The sequence below is a fragment of the Pyxicephalus adspersus genome, chromosome 6, assembly GCF_032062135.1.
Source record: "Pyxicephalus adspersus chromosome 6, UCB_Pads_2.0, whole genome shotgun sequence".
Lineage (NCBI taxonomy): Eukaryota > Metazoa > Chordata > Amphibia > Anura > Pyxicephalidae > Pyxicephalus > Pyxicephalus adspersus.
Window position 1 is genome coordinate 58,415,195 of NC_092863.1, and position 24,671 is coordinate 58,439,865.

Below are 24,671 nucleotides of genomic sequence, written 5' to 3' on the forward strand. Positions count from 1 at the left end.
AAAAGATCATGTAGCTGGCTCTACAAGGTGCGTTGGTTCCATAACTATGCAAGTATAATCAAATATGGGGTCCAACCTATGGAGGAACCCTGTGGTTCCACATGACCTGGGATAAAAATGGCTGCATTATAGGATACCTGTATTCTGCAGGGCAACACATCACGTTTGCTTGAATCCCCTAGCATCACCTTTCCTTTTCCCCATCACTCTGCCTAGCTGTAGAATCTTTCTACATGTGACACAATGAGGCCAGCCACTATGGATCAGTGATGCCATGTGTGGGGAGTCTATAATCTTTGCAGCTTACACAGGGAGGCCCCCGTACAGCCAAATGGCGCATCAGGGGAATGAAGGTAGATGGATTCCTATTGCTGAAGATGGGGTGGAAATAATATGAACTCTTCAATTACAAGTTCACTTCAAAGCAGAAATGCTTATTTGTCTGTGAAGGAATCACAATGAGCCCTCAAGACTACTCTAACAAAACATATTGTGGTAATTTGAATATCTCCTTCCTACTTCTACTTTGAAGGTGTATTAGGTAACATGGATAGAACTTAGAGAATATACACCTGGTCAGAATATATACCTGGTCATTGTTTCTGGCAGTAGTTTACAATCACAGGCAGTTTATGTGATTATGTCATTATGAGCATTTGGAATTAATAATTATCAGCTTGGTAGTTCACTTGCTTTTGTACCTGCTAAGGATATGAGATCTGGGGGCCTCATTTACCACTGCACCAGTGTCCTTTTCACACCTCGTCTTTGCAATCTACAGCATACAAGGCTTTCAGGGGGAGAAGGGGCATTTATAAAAAGTGACAACAAACAGCCAATCAGTAGGCAGCAGCAGAAGTGGGTGCCATTGATTAGCAATGCTGATTTAAATAGAGACATATTCATTGAGAGCTGACAGAAACTATTATAGATAGCTGCTACCGGCAGGAGCAGCATGTGATGTTAATGAAAGAGCTAGACCACACAAGCATGGATATAAAGTCAGTCCATCATGGGAAGAAAGGAGGGGGTAAACTGCCATTTCTGGATTATTTTTGGTTTATATACAAAACCCGACCTCCAGCCACAAACATAATACCTAACCATGTCTAAGTGTGTTCATGTGCAACAGAGGGAGGCAAGTGAAGAGGAAGTATAAAAGCCTCCTAATTACGAGCCACGGGTGTAGCTAAACCAGGTGGTGACTCTGCGGAAAGCCACTTTCTGGTTGCCAGTGGAAGTCATGCAAGGCGTTCTACACCACAGTGCAACCGGTTGCAGGTTTCCTGACTTGGCTATGGATATCATTTAAAATTTTGATGGGACTGTCCAGTAATTTAACCACATATAGTCTCACCTATGGATCTATCTATAGAGTGGTGAATCTGACATTTCCTGGTGGAGAATCAATCATTGCCATTGAAACAAATTGACCTGCAGATACTTCACCAAGAAATGTTTCGCTTAGTGTCAAAATCACTGCTTTATAAAGATTGGAAGAAAGATTTTTTATTTTCACAGAAAGGCACACAAACCAGCATAGCTCCCAACTGTCCCTGATTTGGAGGGTTTACACTTCCCATCCAGCCTCTAAAGTATTTTATTTGTTATTTTAAAAAGCTCTATACTATTCTCAGCCAATGCAAGTCTGTTTTAAACCAAAAGCACTTTGATTTTTTGGAACCTTGCATGTTGAACCTGTGTAATGCATCCATAAACATTTAGTTACATTGCAATTGTGCACAGAAATTGTCTTAATGCGTATTACAAGCACTTCTGTGCTTACACGTTTTCAAAGATTCCGCACAATAAAATAAAATAAAAAAGTACATAAACTCTTTATCAGAAGGTGTGTTGAGGCATAGCTTAGATGAGCAGATCAATGTTAAATATATTAAATGACCTGTATTGCGATTTTGGTTTAATTCTGTAAATCCCTGCATGGGAAAACACATTCTTCTCTCTTCTATTAGCTCTTCAGCCAACTGTTAAAACTAGCCTGTAGGTGTCACTGTTTACACTGAATCTGACATTTTAGCCTTGGGGTAAGTTTTGTTTGTACACAGGGTACTGAAATACATAGGAGGGTAATAAACCAATACAATTTATTCTACTGTTACAAGAACTGAAAGAAGGTACTCATTTGTTGATCTATGTAAATATTATGGTATACATGGCAGATTATATGATCAGTATAGATACAAAAAACTTTTGTAATTGCATCTAATACGGTAAGTACAGTATTTTCAAAGCAAGCCTAAAACTTAAAAATCTGTCTCATTCCCACTATTACTCCCTGGCCCTTCCATGATACTGGCCACCAGCACTTTCATTAAGATGAGTTGAGTATGTGTTTACTCACACTTCTTTTTATAAACAGAATCTTCAAGGTCCATGTGTTTCAATGGCAGTAATTGAGTCCCAAGAGGGAAAGTTTGAAGGAATGTCAGATTCCCCGATTTAAAAATAGAGCAGTTGGTGTCTATGAGCGCTCAAAATGTCCAGATGCCATGCAGGGTATTTAGGCCCTGTACCTTTTAGCCCTCCTGCTCAGTGGTCTTCAGCTGTCTCTTTGGACGGGCTTGTTATTCTGCACTTTTGATTTCCTTCTGTTTGCCTCTTGAACTACTTGACTGCGGCAGGGCACAGCCCCACGCAGGCAAACCCTCCCTTTAACATCTATCTACACATTCACCCAAATAAGGACACCTGTAAGAATGGTGCAATTGGCCTCAGAACCATTTATTCCAAAAGCTATTAATAATAAAATATCATATTATGATTACAATAACATTATAAATTTACAGCACAACAAATTTACAATATTACAACATTACAAAACCCCTACTAACAAATCCGGTTGCAGGTCCTTGAAGGGATTGCTTACTTCACCACGGACAGCAAGGGATATGTATCTCATTGATATACCTAGCTCCGAGGTGCAATTCCACCGTTTATGGAATGATATCAATTACCCATACTATCCCCACACCAATTACAACACTTAATGCAAAACTACATCATTTAGGAGACCCCAAATCAGAGATGGCATTCCAAACAACTCCATCACCTTTTTCCGCACTGCCCTTGAGGACTTCAAACTACCAACCCAATTGAGACCAGATATAGAACCTAAATACGAAATCCCAATAACAGAGAGGGACAGTGGGAATTTTCTTCCATATTGTTGAGACCTCTGACCTTATCCTCTAACCCAACCTTCCTATATAATCTACTCTCCACCCACTTTTTTCTCTTTCCACCAAACCAGCCTTCAACTCTCATTGACCCCCCACCTTGCATTTAGCCCCATCATGCCTGCTTAGGCTTCCCATCCAGCCATGATGGCTCTAAGCCTAGCCTCCTCTCTGCACATGCTTTGGCCTTTCTTGACTGCAGGCAAGTTACTGACCTTGGCTATTCAGTAGACCCTGTCCCCACTGATGTTCCTATGCATTATTGACTGCCTGGCCTTTCTTTACTGCAGGCAAGTTACCTACCTTGGCTGTCTAGTAGACCCTGTCCCCACTGATGTTCCTATGCATTATTGACTGCCTGGCCTTTCTTTACTGCAGGCAAGTTACCTACCTTGGCTGTCTAGGAGACCCTGTCCCCACTGCTGTCCCTATACTTTATTGGCTGCCTGTTGCTGACCTAAAATTATCCTTGAAAGTTGCACCTATTTGCCTGGCTCTGCACATCTGCCAGTTATTTCCTGCCTACATTTATCTGTCAAGGGGTGCACATCTGTACATCTGCACATCTGTATCTGATCTGCAATTTCAGACTCCACTAAAAGCAGCCAGCGCACATGCCCCTCAATTGCCCATTACACCTGTCACTACTATTAGACTCACTGGGGCTTCAAAAGCATCCATCAGGTACTGCTCCTTTATTATGTGAGAACATTGCCATATAATGAGAAGGAAGAGTTCTGGTTGGGCTCCCTGACCTTATAGACGCCTAAGCCATTTAGTGTTAATGGTAAAATACAAATCATAATGGGAGATAATAAATAAAGAGTAATGAAAATTAAGAATTATTTTCTAATCAAATACACTGGAACGTTCTACTAAACTTAATTATATTCAACATATCTAAAATGACATTTTGATTATGTCACTCTGTAAAATTTTATGTTTCACTAACTTTTTCTCTAGACTTTTTTTTTTATCTTGGATAAATTATATCCAAGATATTATCCTTCTGTGACCTTTAACTAACGTGTGCATTCTAATGTGGTGAATGAACATTAAAGTGAACCTGTCAGGTACTACCAAACTAGCAATACTAACAAAATGCATGCACTTTGTAGTGAGAATAGTTTCATATTTCTCTTATTGATTCTGTATGCCTGTGGTGCATATTAAAGTGAGGGTGGACAGGGTTAGGTGCAAGGGGACAATTTGCCCTTTGGACCACTACTAAAAGTACATTCAGTTGCCAATCACATGGCACTTAGGCATGTAGACATTGTCAAAATGAAAACTGAACAAGAACGGGAAAGAAAAGTGATTTAAGTGGCTTTGAATGTGGCATGGTTATTGGTTCCATGATGGCTTTTTTGAGTAATTAGGAAAATTCTGATCTGCTGAGAGTTTTACGCACAACCATATTTAGGGTTTATAAAGAGTAGTCTGAAAAAACGATAATACCAGTGAATGGCAGTTTTCTGGGGGAAATTTCTTTGGAAATGCAGCCAGAAAAAAATGGCTAGAATGGTTTGAACTAACCAACCAAGGTATGCAGAAGACAACTGCACAACGCACTAAACCTTTAAGCAGATGGTCTGCAGTACTTTTAGACTACACCAGATGCCTCAGACAGCTAAGAACAGATACCGGATGCTTTAATTCACACGGACTCTTTAAAATTGGACAAGAGAAGATTGGAAAGATGTTGCCTGCTCGGATGAGTCTTAAGTTCTGCTGTAACATTCAAATAGTAGAGTGAGTATTAGGAGTCAACCTGATGAAAGCATGGATCCATCCTGCATTGTATCAATAGTCCTGGCTGGTGGTGGTGTAATGGTGTGGAGGATTTTACATGGCACAATTTGGGCCCCTTAGTACCAACTTTTGAATACCACAGCCTACATTTGTGTTGTTACCGACCATATCTCTGCCTTTATGACTGTAATGTACCCATCTTCTGATGGCTACTACCTGCAGGATAATGTTCCATGTCACAAATTGTCATGTTCATTTCTCGAACATGTGTTGGTACATTTTTTCTTTTAAGATAGTTGTACACTATGCAATCAGATCATACAAGCTTTACATTTACCAAAACTATGTACTACAAAGACAAACCTAAAATCTCCAACAAGTCCAAAGGATTGCACTACATAGTTATTGGTAGATCTAATGAAGAATGTGCCATCAAATTCTATAGTTTATTGTGAGTTTTGTTACAGCCTGGGTTTGTAAAATGATCAGTAATTTTCACTGGAGCTCAATGTCTTACACAGAGCATATAGAAGTAACAGTGATGAGTGTAGGAACCACTAGACAACTCAGTCCAACATAATTATGGTCTGAGCATCAAAGCCACTGGCAGTCATAAGAATGGTTCACAGCACCACACCATTAGACACCATGTACATCAAAGTAACTAATAACAGTGCAGTTATCAGTTCACACGATTTCTGGCAAGATAAACAGATACTTTTGAACATATATACCAAAATATATTTATTGGTATAATAAACATACAACAAAGGTATTAAATAAAAGATTGATCTAAACCTAGCATGCAGCCAGTGAATCACAAGGTGGTGAAGTATAAGTAAATATACCCTTACAGCTTCCATATTTATAGCCACACAGATTGCCTTTGAATCCCATTACATGAATTGTATTAACATCGAGAAGTTCTTTGGAATTGGTACCCTGGGGGGATGGGCACACAAAGGACTATATATATATTACTACTACTCTAATAAAATGAAATAGCGCGACACATCCCCTTACTGAGAAGATTAATCACATTTAACTTTCCAACATTCCCCCTCATTTAACAATCATTTAATTAGTTTTACTAATAAGGAAAACATTAGAATGATAATGTTAGATGAACAGAAGCAGTCATCCTGGTCCTCACAACGCATGAGCAAATGTCCTGTACAATAATATAAATGGCTGCTTAGAGGATAACCCCCCTATATCAGAGTGCATGGCCATGAATGTATGTATGTAATAAACAAACCTGTAAGTATTATTGCTGCATCTGTGCAACCCCAAACTGGCAGTATTTAATTTAAATTCAAATTTTGAGCATCTAGAGCAGCATATTTCTAAAGATGAGGTTACAGCAATATTGGCTCAGCCATTATGCAGAAGACAATTACCAGGTTGACACATATGGCTGGTTTCTGAATAAAAGGTTGATTTTCTTGCAATATACACTGAAGGTCAGCAGGGATTGAAATATTAACTGACTTTAAAGATTGGAACAAAGCAGATGCTGGAGGCAATGCTTAGTAAGGGGCGCTGTACTATCCATAGCTGAGGTGGGATGCTGCAGGATGCATCTGCTCAGTCTGTACTCTGAGGATACCCCAAGCCGGGGTGCTCACTTTTCATTTAGTGCATAGCTGCCTATTATACAGGGACACAGAGACATTTTAATAAATATAATGGGAACTGCTATCTCTATCATCCAATATTTTTATTAAGTCACATTTGTAGCTTACAAACTGTACATGTGTAGTATTTTGCATAAAAAAAATCCTGTTTGCTGCATCTTAAGTCCAAAGCACCTCTTCCATATGGATTTATGGTAATATAAAATGTGTCTATGATGCATCTAAAATGCACTGCAGTTTTTATTACACTTGTACATGTGAATGTAGCTTTATGTATGGTAAATTCTTTATTTTTCCTTGTGTAAGACTGAATTTTGTATTTTAAAGGCAATTTAAGGAATAAGATTCAATGTAGTGTTTTTCTTGGCTGGCTGCAAAATGGAATCAGCCTGTAAGTGTCCCTGGAATATGGAGAAGTGTAAAGGGTTAATAAATTACAAAGTCAGAATGCAGAGCTGATAAAAGACTGAAGAGAGTATTGGCAAGTGGGAGGTGGAAGTGAATCTTTCAGTGAATAGACCACATTCTGGGTCATTGCTGGAATGAACCTTAGCCCATTATGCCAGGCACACGCTTGGCCTGTGGGCTATTGTTATGCAGATGGGTCAGGCCTGGGAAGCAAGCACTTGTCTCTCTTTTTTCCCTAATACAAAGGGAGGGGGGCAGGAGGTGGAATAAAGGAATTAAGGGGAGGGAAAGGGCTGAAGCTCTGCCAGCCTCTGTTTATACGTCACAGTGCAATAGGAGACAAAACAAGAGCCTAGACTTTTCTACACATGCACACATTGGCAATCCCACAGAAGAAGGATGAGCTGACCGCTCCATAGCGCTTTGGTAGCGTTTGTGTAGGGTGTTGGTCCTAGGACCACAAGCTGATTTGGCTTAGGTTACACAATACAACTTGGTTCCAGCATTCACCAGGGGGGAGGATTTGGAGAAGTCCCTCCCTACATCTCAGTCTGCCCAGCACAGTGCATTCAGTACTTTCAGCATTTGGACAGCTCCTGAAGTCTTAGCGCTGAGCAGTGCGGCTGCTGCTATCTCATCACTATGGCCAGCGTCCAACAAGGGGAAAAGCAGCTTTTTGAGAAGTTCTGGATGGGGACTTTTAAAGCTGTGGCCACTCCGCGGAGGGAAAGCATCATTGTTGCCAGCATAACCTCTCGGAAACCTTTAGCCAGGTAGGACCATCTGGGAGGGATGCTGGGTGCTCAGGGTGTGATCTCCTAAAATCAATAATATTATTAGTATTAATATTATTTATAGCGCCAACATATTACGCAGCGCTGTGCAAAGTCCATAGCTATGTCACTAAGGGTCTTTAATGTATCTAATGATCAATAGATAATAAATTAGAATATTAAGCCTCATCTTTATAGTTTGCTGTTTTTATCTTTGTCTCCTTTATTCTTATAATCCCCAATATATGATGATGAATAAAGACATTAAGAATGAAATCAGTATTGCAGGAGGATTGCTACTTTTTGTACCATGGGAAAAGCTAATGAATCCATAAAAATGTGCCTGACAGAGGGCTAGCCATGTCCAATCTTTGTGTGACAGTCTCTTTGTCCTGAAGCTCTCACCCTTATTGATGAGAAGCAGCATGCACTCCCCATTCACTGACAATACACAGGCAAGGACCAGATGTACACACAGCTCTGTCTGCCCTGAAGGGCTTCCAGGGATGGATTTCTAGTAGCATGCCATTCAACTTTTTTAAATGACCCATTCTAAATACTTGTCATTTTATTCTTTCGTCTGCATTGCTATCCAAAGAATAACTTCCATCAGACACTTTTTGAATCAATATTAAAGTTGTAAGACAACCACATGAGTATTATAAAAATGTATATAAGTCGGCAAGCATTGCATAGAGAAGGTTCTATGCTAAAACTGATATATTTTCTGCAAAGTGCTTTGGCCGTATACAGTATTGTTTGTTGCAGTTTAGTACATAGCATGACGTTATTAAATCCTTTCAAGGTGTACTGGAGCGTAATATTTTGTGCTGAACTTGAGAATTGCAGTCATTCATCATGATCAAGTAATAATGATCACTGGTTAGAAAAGTAGCGTGCATTATTGCATTTTTACTGTGGGGAAAACGCTTTAGATTTATGTTTTTTAGTCTGAATCATTATTGCTTTATAGTAAGTATGATCATGTAAGAATTGGACACCATGGAACTGGTAGTCCTCTATATGCGCAATGGTGCAGCTGAAGCTCTGACTTAGCATATTGGAGTGAAATGAATTATTAAAAGCAAATGTGACTGTTCTTCTGCTCAGCACTCATTACTTTCTTTTGTATTTGCAGCTTAGCAGGTCATTTTATTGTGTGCTGGCCCCAGGGCCCATTATCCACATATTGAATGAAATATATGAACTGTGCAATGAAACATGAAACCTTTCATAAACTATAGGAACATTATTACAGCTTCCTGGCTAACTGGATTTTTACCATGGAAGCTGTAAAATTAGTGAAGTAGGCATAAGCAGTTTTGTGAGTTTCCAATCAGCTACTTAACTGGGATGCTTTCTAAATACAAATGAATATGTATATAATGCTTGCAATAATATCCTTATGAACATCATAAATCTAAAATATTTAGCATTGTCCTTCTGTGCAATCAAAATATTATCTGCACTTTTACCCATAGACACTTTAGTTGTTACATCCTATTTGTGTGATCTGTGCGTTCTTCCACGTATGCTTCACAGTCTAATACAAAAAGATACAATCCTGGTATACAACGTAATATTACAGCACAGAATATAATGATGATCATGACACATGCAAAGTGCAGTCACCCACAGCAACCAAAGAGCATCTTTCAACAGTTTTCTGCAGTGAAGGTTGATCACCCATTGGTTACCATGGGTTATGTCCTTTTCACATAGCATTCTATGCTTAAATGAAAGCATTTGGTGTAACCTTAAATGTTATATATTAAGTTTTGACCAGTTTAGGAGAGATCATAAACTAGTGTCAAAACCACTAATTCACCAGTAATTACATTTATAGGGTTATGTCACCTGGACATATGAAGCAATTAGGGGTCAGTAATGTGAAATTCTGCTCCTAAAGGATTTAGATCTGCAGCAGTAAATGGACAATATTCAGTGCATGTGCTAGCTGAGGTCAAAGGGACAAACATTCTCAATTTTACTACTTTAGATAGAGAATTACAGAATGCTGTTCTACACAGCAGTTTGGGCACCAAGAGCAATGACTGCAGATCGATCTTTGATGACCTCTTACTTTTCCCTTAACACTAGAAGTGTAATTATATACTTTGCTTCCAGTAAGTCCTGTGCATTCTCTTATGTGATTACACTACTGATTAGGTAGCTCTATAGACCTTGCAGTTGGCTGACACCCAACTGACAAGATGTTTGTCCCAGAACGACTTAAGCTAAAGGCTGCCATGTGCTGAAAAAACGTTTCGAAGGTAAAACACAGTGCCAAGAAAATACAGCTTAATCCGCAAAGAATACTAAATATATAGCTAGTGTATCTTAGGGTGAGCCAAGTATCCCTTTTTAGTGGGGGACCTAAAAAAAAATCCAATATGTCGACTTTATTATTTCACCTACCATTGAAGCTCTGAATCTGACCATTAATTGTTGTCCTGTAATATGCAGTAATTGCCTAGGCATTTGCATTAACACTGTACACCCGCAAAAACTGTCATTACCACAGTAAGGAATAATTGGGCTCAGTGTTACAACAACAATAATGTTTTAGGAGCACTGCTGGATAGGAACATACAACCATTTTAATATTACTTTTATAGATGGATACATGATGGAAACATTTCCCACCTACTCCTGGTATACGTATCCTTTGTCGCAGTTGTGGGGCTTTAGAAAAGCCAAATAAAAAAAAAGATTTGAGACTTGTTAGTGTAAGTGAAGTAATTGAATTTTGTAACCATGTAAAGGCTCTACTTACATGACGTGCAGAGATACTGCGATATCTGCAGTAAAAGGGGTCACAGAGAAAAGATGAATGTCAGGTAGAGGTCTTTAAAACTTTTCTTATTAGCTTTCAGATTCTGTAATCTTAGTGCAAGATGCCCTGAGAAAGGCAAAACACTCATCCACGCTCCAGTAACCAGCTACAGTGTATGGCAATGTTACCTGGCTGGTCTTAGAGGACATTGAAAATAGACAAGAAGATACACAAAAAGCACCAATATAATTTTTATTTAGTCTTTTCCTATCAAGAAGCATGCACTAGATACATAAATATGTTTTAGCCTCACAAGATGGCGTGGAATTGGGAAAGTACAATATAGCCTTTCATTGTCTTTGTATTTGAAAAAAAACAACAGCATAAATAACTATATATATATATATTTAGTAAAAGCAGTATATATGTGTTTTATTAGTTTATTAAGTAGGCAATCTGCAAACAGCTGGACCCTTTAGCAAACAGTATGGCCACAGGAAAATGAAATCTGATTTTTCACAATGCCAGCGAGCCTGTGTTCTTTTATAGCCTATGATGTAAATGAACATTTTACAATCACCCCCTCATCCAGTCTAGAACTTAGAAAAGAATTGAGAATCACTGATAAAAAATCCTTTACTGGCATTGTGTCCTAATAGTCTTTGCCTATTCAGTCACTAAGCACCCATAACAGTGGTCACTTTCTATAAATAAAAAGTATTTGATTTTTTTGATCTTGAAATTGGATATATCTGGCACGGAATGATATCATCTTTTAACATTGTTAGTCTGGCTAAAGAAGGCTTTTGTATTGCTTACTGGACAGTGACAAATTAGTTTTCAGAATAATGATGGTATTAGGGATCCAGAAAAGTATCCTTAATAAATCTGTGTAATACATTCAATTTTAGTACCCAAGCCTATTTAATAAGACAGCACAAAGAGAAGTGTTCATGTGTAAAGTAACCCGTAACTAGATTTAAAAACCAAACTTTGGCATTTATAACTTATTAGTTGCTACTAGCTAGTGCATCTTACATTGTAATCATGATTTCACCGTGTGCTGCCTTTTAATATGTATAAATATTAATAATGTTAGGCATCTATAGCTAGTTTTCTCTTAGATAGTATTTTCGATCCATATTACATTAGATCTATATATCGATCCTTTGAGATCAACTAGTAGCATCCACTTGTTTAATCTGTATTGTAAAAAAAATTCATTAAAACTATCTTCCCCAAAAAACATAAAATTAATTTTAAACTATAGATAGACTTTCTGTCCAGAAATGATTGATAGAAAAGCACTTTTATGATGTTTAATCAATTTGACAATTTTGTCAAATCCATCAATAAAGCATCACATAGAAGTACAGTAAGAAAAGTTATCTAGTCTCATGGAGTCTTTGATAATATTATTATTATTATTATTATTATTATTATTATTATTAATAAACAGGATTTATATAGCGCCAACATATTACGCAGCGCTGTACATTAAATAATAGAAAATCTTAGGGGATTCAAACATCTAAACCTTTTATATCCATGTAGCTTACTACAGAGTCTATTTATTAAGCACTGAATCTGACATTAACTAAATCATTTTACAGTGGAGAAACAGTTACTGGCATTAAAACACATGAACCTGGAAGATTCTCCACCAGGCAATGTTTCAGGGAATGTCAGATTCATTGCTTTATAAACAGACCTATAATACTGTCATACTATAACTACAATATAGGGCAGCTTCTTCTTACAACTAGAAAATGACAAAAACTCTTCTTCTACTACAGCTACTAAAACCATTTTGGAGCTCACAAGTCATAACTGCTTTCAGTGTTGTAACTGAACATCTTTTGTTTTCATATTAGCCTTTACCAACAGTTGCTATTGAGATCTAGGCACCTATGACTTTATTTTACAGTTTATATGAGTTATTAGATATTAATAAAATCTTCCTAATTATTACTTTGCACACCTGTTGCACAGTGGCTGTGTAACTTTTCTTTTTCCCATGAGCCCTTCTTATGTGTGAATACCTGTTACAAAGTGGAAAAACGCGAAGTAATCTCTAAAAGACTCATATATAAATAATACATGCACGCCCGTTTCTCTTTTGGCAACAAACAGACAAAATATATAAAGCAGACAGACACATTGAGAAAGAAGATGACAGGTACAATGAGCGTGTGGGAGAGACACTCCACAGTAAAAAGATGAGAAATTGGGAGACAATATAATGCAGGATGTGTTTGTCACTGAATGACTGAAATTAGGAGGAAGATAGACAGGTCACATAAACAAACAAATAGATGGATACGTTATACATGAAAGGCAGCTGTGGGAGGGTGGGAGGATGATAAGCCTAAGGCACAGAGAGATTTCATGGCATAAAAAAATACATGGAGTAATTAAAGCTGAACTTTGGGTAAAAAAACACACAATTTAACACTGGTATATTCCTGTTTTAATGTTTGTATACATCGAGAATTAGTACAAGAAATCTGTATATAAGATATCTGTACTGATATTGGCCTCTAATTCAGACCTGGGATTGGGGGAACCATTAGAAGCTAATCCATTTGTTCTGCATGCTGACAGGAGGAGGGAGCAGATTCAAGGTACTTTTTCAGTGTGTTGATTTTCCTTCATTATCCAGTCAGCAAGCTAAAGGGGGTGGGTGACACTACTGTAATCATTAATTCCAACTTAGTATGTGGTGTTTGGCAGACGCATATAAATCACATACTTCTGCACATAATTATACATTCTTTGGCAAAATAACACATATGTGCAGTAACTCTGTGTGTAGTTGAATGAAAAACAGGAAAGTCACAATCAAAATGCAATACAGAATATTTTTCATATATGTTGTATGGGTCACTGTGTAATGATAAATATCGGCTATTATTTGCATCCTTTAATAAACTAGGGTTTTATGAACTTGGAATGGCCACCAAACTGACATAACTGGTCAGGTACAGGTGCTTTTTTTTAGTTTGATTCCTTTCTACATGGGGATGACACCAGTTCATAACTACAAGCTATATCCAAGTTTTTAACAGCTCTGAAAGTCAAGATAAAGTTTCACCCCTTTCCAATGTTGAGCCGCCCCACTGGTATTCAAATGGCGAATGGCAGGATCTTGATGGTTACAAGTGGTTCTGGCATTTGACAGTAAAGACCAAATACACCTCCAGTTTAAATAATTTAAATACATTGCAGGTGAAATAAAACTAAAATGTTTGATACCTTGTGTTACCTAATAAAGCAGCCTCAGAGTAGAAAAGTCTGTCCCCTGCAGGGAAGAACCCTTGTGCTCTGTATGGATACAGAGGTCTCATTTCAGAGGTTAGACCTATAGCACTGCAAAGCTCTGATTAGATAACTCAGATTAGATAACTCAGATTCAGCATTATCATCTGCAAAAAAAGAAGGTCAAGTGCTTTATAATCTGGAGCCTAGGATCCAAAGTCATGTGACATTTCTTAATTTCTTAACCACAATCAGAACACCAGAAAAATATATATTTATATTATTATATTTATTATTAATATTTTATATAATAATATTTATATACATATATATATATATGATTTCTCTTTTTATAGACCTAAGTGACTATTTTCTATCCATGGCTGTCAGAATGACTTTGTTGTAAATCTGCCAATGTCAATACAGTCCAAGATCAGAAACAGCAAGTGGTAAATAGTTTAACATTTCACCTTACTTTTCTCGGAAAACACTTGCTATATGTGGTATTAGAAATACTGTTGTTTTAGTGTAGCAGTGGTTTCAAATAGCTCAGCAAAAAAAAATAAACTTATCTATATCAGGATGAAAGTCAACTGCAATATTCCTTAGGCAGATTTATACCAAAGCCCCCTACTCAGGCCAGGAAACCTAGATTTTTTCTGCCGTGGTCAAGTAATGCAACAGGGTCTAGTCCCTGCCTCCAGCCTGTGACTGGGTGGTGGATAAGAAGTGAATGAGCGCTCTGTCTCTCTTCTTATTTCTCCTATCTCATGTATCAGGCCTGCATCAGAACTATCCACCTACTTGGGCTATATCTCCTGTCTTAGTCCAGGCTTTGCTGAATAGGGATGGCACCACAACAAAATCAGGTGCCTTCACTTCTTGTGTTTGAAATAAATCCAATAATGTATTAAGGAACATCAATAGTGTGTTTTTTTATCTGCCTGAAGGTGAACTTGAATGTCATAATAACCCTTAAAAAGAATAAACTGGAACATTTATTTCATGGTGACATTATATGACATATATGAAGGGCTGTACCTAGCTAGGACCTGAGCTAAGATTTATTTTCTCATCACAGAGGTCTGATGGGCAGCTCTGTGGATTATTGTTGTGTTTTCAATGGGTAATTCTTCACATAAGAGGGGACAATGTTAGACTCCACAAAGTTAAATAACTCACCAGATTGAACAAGTCAAATGACTAACGAAAAAGATCCCATATATTGGAGCAACCAAAAAGTCTACATACAATGGTGCCACCCAAAAATTATGAATACCACCATGCTACTGTAATATGTCCACATTGCTGGTACATTTCTGTTACATGAAAAGTTTTATGTTGTATCATTAGTCCAAAGTGCTATCCCACAGGTGTACATACACCAGTGCTTGTGAATAAGTGTGTATACATTAATGCTGTGTATTCATCCATTTGTAGCTTGATGGTATTACATCTCATTAGGAAAAAAACTGCAATACCACATATATTTGAATGAATCAAGCCACGATAGAGGGATGACAGCCATGACAAACTTGATATATACATATTTGGAAACAACAGAGCTTGGACGGTCTTTATATGTAATCCATTGGAGTTATGTGCTTGTAGAAAATAGAAAATGCCCAGAAGCAGTCCACTTAAAGAGCCTGATGAATCACTACTCACCATCCATGCCAAGTAAAACGTTTGGACAAGTCGTTCATGAAGTACAGTGCGTAATAAAGTCAGAGCTTTGGTTAAACATTCAAATTGCTCAAATCCTAATTGTTTGTAGAAATGCCTGCCTGTTTGTGTTTATATCAGAAATCTTATCTTGCTGTTCAGTAAATGCATTGAGCTGAATGCGTTTAATTTAGAACGTTACATCATTTACATTTGGCTTAGGTTGTCTTATGAGTACAGATCTGACAAGTGTTGAAGAAATGCTGCTAGTGCAGTTATAGAGTATACAACAATTTACTTCATCATATCAACATTGTTAAAAGAAGCCACTGTCCTAACCACAACAGCCCAATACCAGAAAGTTATCCCGCAACCCACACCTCTGCACACAGCCAAGCCTTGCCTAACCCAATGAAACAGTGGTGGTGTAGTTGCACCAAAACTACCTTCAGTGCAGCATTGGAGCAGAGTAGAATGTGATTCAGGGAGTTTTGCCCAATGCCAAAGTTGAAATAGTGCCATTCCAGGTCTGAGGGTTAAGTAATGTAAAAGCAGCTGTATGTTACAGCTTTCTCTTGCCTATTTTACAGTAGCTGAATTTGGCATCATTTGGAATGCATACTGAGTTTAGTACAATGATCAGAAATCAAATAACTTTATGGAAGAATAGTATTCACAACCTGGCAGTAGCACAATAAGAGAATTCCAGGATACAGTTTGCCCAGTCCTACTTTAACTTTCCAGTCACATATATATTTAGCACTAGGGTCAGGTCAGAAATGCCCATACCATAGGAAGAGGATAAATCAAATAATTCAAACAATAAATTAAATGAGAAATGTGTGAAATGCAGTAACAACAATCAATCAACAATCATATTCCAATGTTCTTACTAGGCCAAAGTAAAACATGGCAGAATCTGATTGGATAAATTTTATTAGCCCATTACATTACTCAGAAACTGATGCTTGTAGAGGTATTTTATCTCATGTTCACTGGCCTGTAAACATTGCATTAACAGATGTCACGGACGGACGTGATCAATAAATCAGAAGTAGGACTGCAATGTCTTCAAATGCTGTGTGGACCAAAATACAGACTTACATCAGGGACCAACATGGACCTTCTAGATGTTAAATCTTGAGTTGTGACTTTTAACAATGTAACTGTTGTATTTAAAAATGTTATAAGTGCATAATTGTAAGGTACCAATAGGTGGTAAAATCACTTTGCAAGTTCAGTTCACATAATACAGGACACATGATACAGTGGACTAATGTTGGATGAACTGCGGGCTTCAGTTATTATTATTATTATTATTATTAATAAACAGGATTTATATAGCGCTAACTGGTTAAATTCTAAAAGCTGAACTCCACATCTAAATGCACAGTGGAAATGAACATAGGACACTTTTTGTGTTCAGAATTGTGACTCATGCACTTAGGCAAAATTCCAGCTAGATCTTTAGGCAAATGTTAAAAACTGCAGCATTTACCACTCCCAGACAACCGCTGGGTACTGGGAACACTTGTGCATACATTTTCTTGTGGTTATATGTAATGCCATATTAATACATGTAAGTGGGTGCAATGGTTTTAGCACTCTTAGACTCTGCATATCTGAAATACAGCATGACAACATTTTTGCAAGCAAAAGCGTAAAACATTAGTGAATGAACCAAGTCATTTGTTCCAATGTTAACCTTTTTTTTTATGGTGGGGCTAAATGCACGTAACTGGAGTGGTACCGCTGTAAAAAACACTAGTCTGAACTTAGCTTTAGCAACAAGTGTGGCTGCACAGAATTGTTTGATCAAGGTCATCTCCCAAATAACACAGCCAGGCCCACTGTTGCACATGCTGGAATTATCACTCTACTTATATCACATGTGCACTAAAGCAACGTTTGATTGGCTACTGATACCGACATTCCCTCTTACACTATTAATTCACATTACAAAAAGCTAACATCAACTGGCTGTATTAATTATTCAATTTATTTAAAAAAAAACACAACAGCAACTTTTATAACAGCATTAAAGTTCATTTCAATATATCACAACATTGGAATATTTGTTGATCTCACAAGTGTTAGACTGTACAAAACATGCACAGGCTGAAAAACATAACACACAGCAGCAGACAATCTAGGAGACAGAAAGAGACAAGTGGGTTGCAGTTTGTGTATTCCCCTAGGCAGGGCCATCTGGGCTGCAGTCATTTTGCTACAAGCTGTGGGCTCTTATTGTTTCTGGTATCCAATTTCAGCAGAGCATTAGGACAATTGCTGTTTGCTTCTCTGCTGAAATCCTCTTAGTGTTTGTGCTCCTTGTTAAAGCTACAGTTTGACTTAGCAGCATGAAGTAGAGCTGCAGTAATGTGATCAGTCATGCGTGCTCAGCTCTCCAGTTTTAGCTGTTGTTGCATAATTTAAAATATATTTATTAGATTTGCTATGGGTTCTACCAAATCTGAAAACAAATCATTTTACAGAACATACAATATTTATGGCTTTCATTTACTTTTTACTTTTCCCAGGCTGATTAGTGACATATTTTGTAAACAGCATAGTAGACCTCATTATACTTCTGGAAAGTCACCAAGAACCCAAAGGTGGTAGTCAAGCCATAGTCTGATATTCCACAGGGAATGCAACAGCGCTAAGCCTCCTCCATGTGCATTGCTCATTAGTGTTCTGGTAAATGACAGTTATTAGATAGTACATTGAACTCACATTCACAGCCCCGCTGCGGCTTGTCTCTTATTGTTTTGGAACACATATTGTTATAAATGTAAAGTAGCTTAAAACTTAAGAGGTTTGGAAATATGTACATAATGAATTGTGTATTTTTTAAAGTGTCTAAACTATGAGAATAAAAATCTAAAAATCTGAATTCCAGTCTTTTTTACAGTCACATTTGTACAGACCTCTCTTTTACAGGGATATCGTAACTCTGGTTTCACTGCACACAGTCAGCTTCTTTCCTTGTTCATGTAGCCATTTCCTGCCCAGCCTGACTGTCCCTGGCCCACACCTCTACAGTCATGTATAGCGGTAGTTGGATAGTTCTGATTAAAATCGATTCTCAGATCGGAGTCTGCTGACCTTTGATCAGAATTCAGAATTTGTGCAATTCGTGTTCCAGACAGACATATGCTTTTTTTCTTTTCTATGTATCTTCATGATACTTTACCTTTAAAGAGTTGGACTCGGCGAGTCTGTCTGCTGGACTATAATAGCTGTCATCATCCAGTGGCCTGATTAGCTATGCTGTACAGGTATTGTACGGCTCATTAAAAAATATGTCTACCAATTCAAAATGTCCAATCCAGTCAAATATATCAACTGATCTGACCAGATTCGATTTACCTCAGTTCAGATACTGCTGAAAAAAGGGTACAAATATTAAAAGCTCTAGTAATGATGGGGTCACTCTAAGATCTAATTTGTGGAAGGCAATTTTGCTTTAAAATTGACATTTTAAAGGCCCATTATAGCATTATACTCTAATTAAAATACAACATGGTAATACGTTGCTAGTATAGATCAGTATATGTTAAATTTCCAAACCTGGAAATAAATGTAAAATAATTATGTTAATTTACAGTCCATTGCTCTGTACTACATGCCGTATTAGGCAAAAGAAGGCACAGGAGTCCATAATTGTCTTTATACAACTACCCGAAAGGCTGCATATTTAAAGCTATACCAACTTCATTTCACGGGTAATCCTCAAACATGTTCATTTTCAAGTATTTCATGAAAATTATATTTTTTTAGGGCAGTTATCTTTTAATAAGTTGTTTCATGATGAGAACATCAATAACCACTCATTTCATACACTGGGATTTCGCACTTGTATATTTGATGGCCAGAGTGTAATTAACACCTAAAAAATGTAAAATAAAGTAGTGCTGCTAACCTGAGCGCTTATCATCTCTCCAGCTTGGTGTTCTGCCCCACCCCTGTCATCATAAATGTTATAATATGGCCATAACAATGTAATTGTTTAAAGGGCAGCATGTAAATGATTATTTATTGGGCTATGCTGAAATGGGTAAGAGTGATTTAAATATAACAATAAAGTGGAGACTACAGTACTACTGTTGTATGAATACAATCTCCTTGATAAAAAATGTTTACTCTTATCTGTTTATTTCTATTGCTTTTCTACATACAACAAGCAATTTCATGAATTCCTGGAATAGCAGCAGGAATATTGTCATAAATGCACTGAGTAGCTATGCTTCAGTGATTTTCATTTTTCCAACATACTTAAGCAGCATTATAAAAGAAAGATCACATCTGTAAGGGGAAAACCAAGCTTCAGCAGTGAATAAATCATACACAAGGTGTGGGGCAGTTCACACCAGTAAAAGTGCACAATATAAGCAGAGCTCCCAGTCCAGCTTGCAGAGCTAACCCTCACATGTCCTGACACAGCAACATCTAGAAAAGAAACCAAGCCCTGAAGCCTGGAGCCCTAACCCACCAGGTAACACAGGATTAGAATTACACAAGTAGCATATGGGCCCCTGCAGCCTGCTCACCTTAGTCCATATGGTAACTCAACAATGATTATCTGCCATCTGCTAGAAAACTTAGCAGATGAAAGATCTGTAATCAATATAGTGTTTACAGCATTTTTTGAAGTTTGCAAACCTGAATAAACAGTTCTGCACAAAGATCAGCACGCACCTGTAGTCATATCATGTGTATTACTGTATTAAGTTAATGGAAACTCATAGCCACCAATTACAATTCTTCTTTCACTGGCTATTTCAGAAGTAAATCTGATTTGGTTACGTTTGGTTACTGGCATATTATAATCTTTTAGTCTTGTAAAAATCTATCTTTTTAGTTAAAAGCTAATTTACATTGGAATTATTAGCTGCAAACTTCATATTATGCTAGTCCAGCCTTTCTTGAACTTGCAGGTTTTCAGGGAACCCCTGCTATAATTATTGACAACTCACAGTACAATACCATGGCAGTCTTTGGGAAGAATGCCTCTTATATTGCTGCCAATTGGGAAGAATGTTACCCTTACAGAAAGCCAAAAGATCCTTGGTATCAGGTAAACTGACCCAACAGCATAAATTGCTCATTGCTTAAGGAACCTCTAGCAACCTCTTGTTGTTCCCTGGTTGAGAAGCACTGATAGTCATGTCTGGGTTTTGGCAAACCAAAGAACCATATATCTTGTGTCCTGCATAATCTGAAATTAGCAGATGGATTTCCAGAATTATCACATGTATAGAAATAAACTCCTTCTTGAGAATGCTGCCCCTTTACTGCCTTTCATATACTGCCTTTCATATACTGCCTTCAGGTCTGTGATTCAGATATAGTAATAGCATTTTCAGAAGACAACCAGTTAGATCAACCTCCAAAAAATGTCTCATTGAAGTTGTGCTCCAATATTTAGTCTATGACAGAGTGCCAGAAATTATCCCTTTACCCTCTAATTCTAGTCCCCATGCTATTCTGTGGGATATGGGAAGATGTAACAAGGCTCTGTACCCAGTTAATTCTTTACGCCGGGGGTGCCCACACTTTTTTAGCTTTCAAGCTACTTTTAAAAGTCAAAATGATCTACCATCAATAAAAACTTGGACTTAATAACTCCTGTGCACGGTAGAGTTTATTTTGAAAGGCAGGGCTCATGCAATCTACTCTCGTTGCCTTTGCGATCTACTGGTAGATCGCGATCCACCTGTTGGGCACCCCTGCTTTAGCCATATTATCATATGGATGGTAAATGTTGTCCATGAAGTTCTGTACAGCAGGAACACCCTTTCAATGTCTTATATAATATCTACAGTTTTAATGTTACAACCTCATCTCAAGCAGAGAAACCTACCCAGGACATTTAGAGCTGCATTTTAATTGCTTTACTATTCATTCCATATGCAGTATAAATGAAAAAATCCAATCATAGTCAAACAGTAATATATTGTAATTGTTTTGCATCTAGGTTCCTGACTGGTGATCGAAGCACAGAAGGGCCAGTGTTTCACATATGAAATAAATATATCTATACTAAACAAACAATAAGGAAGTATATTACTGGACTTTATAAGTATTGAGAATCACCTAAATGATACATTTTCCTTAAGTTCTGTAAAGTTATAGTATATGACTAACATTGAATATAATCTATAATACATCAGTTCAAATTTATTTTTTGTATTTATATTTGCAGTTGTCATAAACCTGATTGCTGTCAAGTTTTTTATTCCTGTCCGTGTCCCTATTAGGGGGATTTACGTTTTATAAGTGTTTCATCAATGACTGCCAATGTCACCAGAAATAAAAATGAAGGTAAATCCAAAATTTTAAGTATACCATACCTTTCAAAACTGAAAAAAGTTTGGGCTTTAGATATACCTCAAGATACCCAAAGGCATAAGGAATGAATGGCAAATAGGAATGTGGGGACTCGGGTCATTCATTTTTCTCAATATATTCTAAAATGCACCCTCCATGATTAAACGTCTGTAAAGGCTGCCATCCTAAAAAAGTGGACCCAGGAGCTTATGAATCATATTTAGATGCTCCCATGATTCTGTACACCTGCAACCAATGACAAATGTCTGTGATTTTGGGCATTGCATAAGACTTCTTTGACTCTGGCTTTACAGAATAAACATATTGACTTTAGGTAGGTATGCCATGCACGTCTAGTGTATACCTGACATGATCACTTGCCCGTGTAACACATGGGAACGCTTGTCTACAACTGTCATCATGTGTCTTAAGCCTACATGGGGCTCCAAGATAAAGATGGCAAAGCACTGACATTGTAGAAAGGTGCCTTGATTTATCCCACCACACAATCTGCTAAGTCAGCATGCATCACATCTCTTGCCAGTTCATTTGAAACGTAATTGAATAGACTGAGAAGAACAACGATTCCATTAATGTTACATAAATACACAGATCGCTGTTTAGCAAAGGAGTTTTTTCAATTCAATTTTTCAAGATAAAAAGGTTTAACTGCAGAATAAAGAACAGGTGCATTAATGAACTTCCATTAAAAAACAGTTATTAAAAGGCAGTTGGAATGCTGGAATGAGCAAAAGAATAAAAGCAGAGTATGAAACGTGCTACTAAAATAAACAGCAGGGAAAACAACGTCATGTTTATTTTGTCATATTAAAGTGGAACTCCAGGCACAAAAACTGTCATTTAAAGTGAAACTAAACCTAAATAACAAAATAGTGTGAGCTTTGTATTGCAGTAGTAACATATTATTAGTCTCTTATGCATTATAACAAATGTACATGCCTGTTCGCAATCTTTTGTTGAAAGTACACTAAGCAGCACATGCTCAGCCTATTGTATGATCCCCGAATTCCCGGCTGGGAATAATGGAATTCCTGCGTACACGCAACAACCCATCCACTGACTGGTAATTACACACATAAATATATAAATGGAAACTGTTTTACATGCTAAAGAATGGGTAATTCTGATATTCCAATGACACCCCCCACCTATTCCAAAAACAACAACCAGATCCTCAATATCTACTTAGCCTCATAGCTTCATTTGGGTTAAATTCACAGACCACAGAATAGACAATAAAGAGAGAAGAAGCCTACTGTTCTCTCAGTTTGTGTCCTGCCAGCACATGTGCACAGCAGAAGAAGCTGATTGGCAGTGCATTAGTCTGCGTACACACGTGCAATAATTGTCATTGGAAACGAACGATCCACAACAGATCGTTCGATAATCGTTAACAAAAAAAGTGCACAGCGACTGGTCAGCGACACGGATGAACGAGGAATCTCACTGGAAACGTCGATCGTCCCAGCCGATCTGATTGGGCGATGATCGTTTGCTATCTATTGTGTGTATGGTGGTACAGTGATCTTAAATTGTTTTGTGATACACTTTCTCCTGTACATGTCACTTCCTGCATTGTTCAAACGATTGTATCAATTGTGTACATTATGGTGATTTATATTTGATCAATCGTATCGCTACAGCATGTACAGAATTGTACATGATGTGATCGTTAAAAAATAATCGTGAATAATCAGTGATCATTCGTTTTCAAACGATAATTATTGCATGTGTGTGCCTAGCCTTAAACCAGTGGTCGCCAACCATTTGGTTGTCACAGACTACTGATTTCATGGACTCCGGACTCTGCATGCATGGGGAACTGTGTATCACTCAAAGGGGAAGAAACTTCTCCCATAGTGATGTCATGATGCCAGAACCTCGCAGGTCTGAGCCTGGATAGGAGAGTGGGTGAGTTGTGTCCAGGAACCTAAGGCCCACCACCCTAAGCCTGCGATCCATATGGGGGACGTGGTCTGCGTCTCTGGCCAGTGCACCCCCCTCCCAGCGGGGCGCACCGGCCAGAGCCCCGAACCACCAAAATTTTCTCGGGGACCACCAGTTGGTGACCACTGTATTAAACTACATTGTATTTTAGGAGGCTGCATTTAAAACAATATACAATGATCAATTTAATCAAAAAATTATGTTTATACCTGCACAGAGTTCAACTTTCACTATATAGTAAATGTATGTAGACCTTAAGCCCTCCAATATCTTACTTCATAGGCAGTATTTTTATACTTAGGCAGAAGCTCACTCATCTTGGGCTTCTGGGAATCGCAGTGTTTTAAAGCTAATCTCTGGGCAAATATTACAAAGTCAGAGGAACTGAACCCAGCAAATTGCTCTATTCACATTTTAACCTGTCATTATCCAGCAGCAGATATTTTTATAGTGAATTATTGCTGTGAAATCTAAGCATTTAGGAAATAATAAAGAACTGATTTTGATGCTATTATTTTTGTTTTAATTATTACATGTATTGCTTTCATAAGAAGATTTTTCCTCTTCTTGTTCCTTTAAGAGGCAAAACTGATTCTCCTTAAAATCTGATAACTAAATCTAAATTAAAATTCCAGAAACTTTATGGAGCTCATACATGCCATGTAATTCATATAAAGATTGCAATAATTACAGTTACATACAGTTATCTAAATGCAATTTTGTTTGTGATAGTTTTAATTACAATGAAATCAAATAATGGTCTGAGTTTTGACATGCCTTTTTGGAGCACTCATCACAGTATAACTGTTATGTATCTCACCTCCCAGGGCACTCCAATCCACAGCAGATGGAGGTCTAAATGGGTCAGCAAACAATAATATCAGCGGGATTAGTATTAACCCTT

The 24,671-nt window shown here is 37.6% G+C and overlaps 1 protein-coding gene across 2 annotated transcripts in view; it reads left to right on the forward strand.

Annotated features, from left to right (window-relative positions):
- Positions 1-7,347: 7,347 nt before the first annotated feature.
- Positions 7,348-24,671, forward strand: part of SRRM4 (serine/arginine repetitive matrix 4) — a 91,169-nt gene continuing 73,845 nt past the window's right edge. Inside the window, exon 1 of one of the 2 annotated variants that reach the window (XM_072415967.1) lies at positions 7,348-7,767. In XM_072415967.1, the coding sequence (XP_072272068.1) occupies positions 7,637-7,767 (131 nt within the window). In that variant the 5' untranslated portion in view covers positions 7,348-7,636. The remainder of the gene's footprint in view (positions 7,768-24,671) is intronic. The other variant, XM_072415966.1, reaches the window with a different exon arrangement.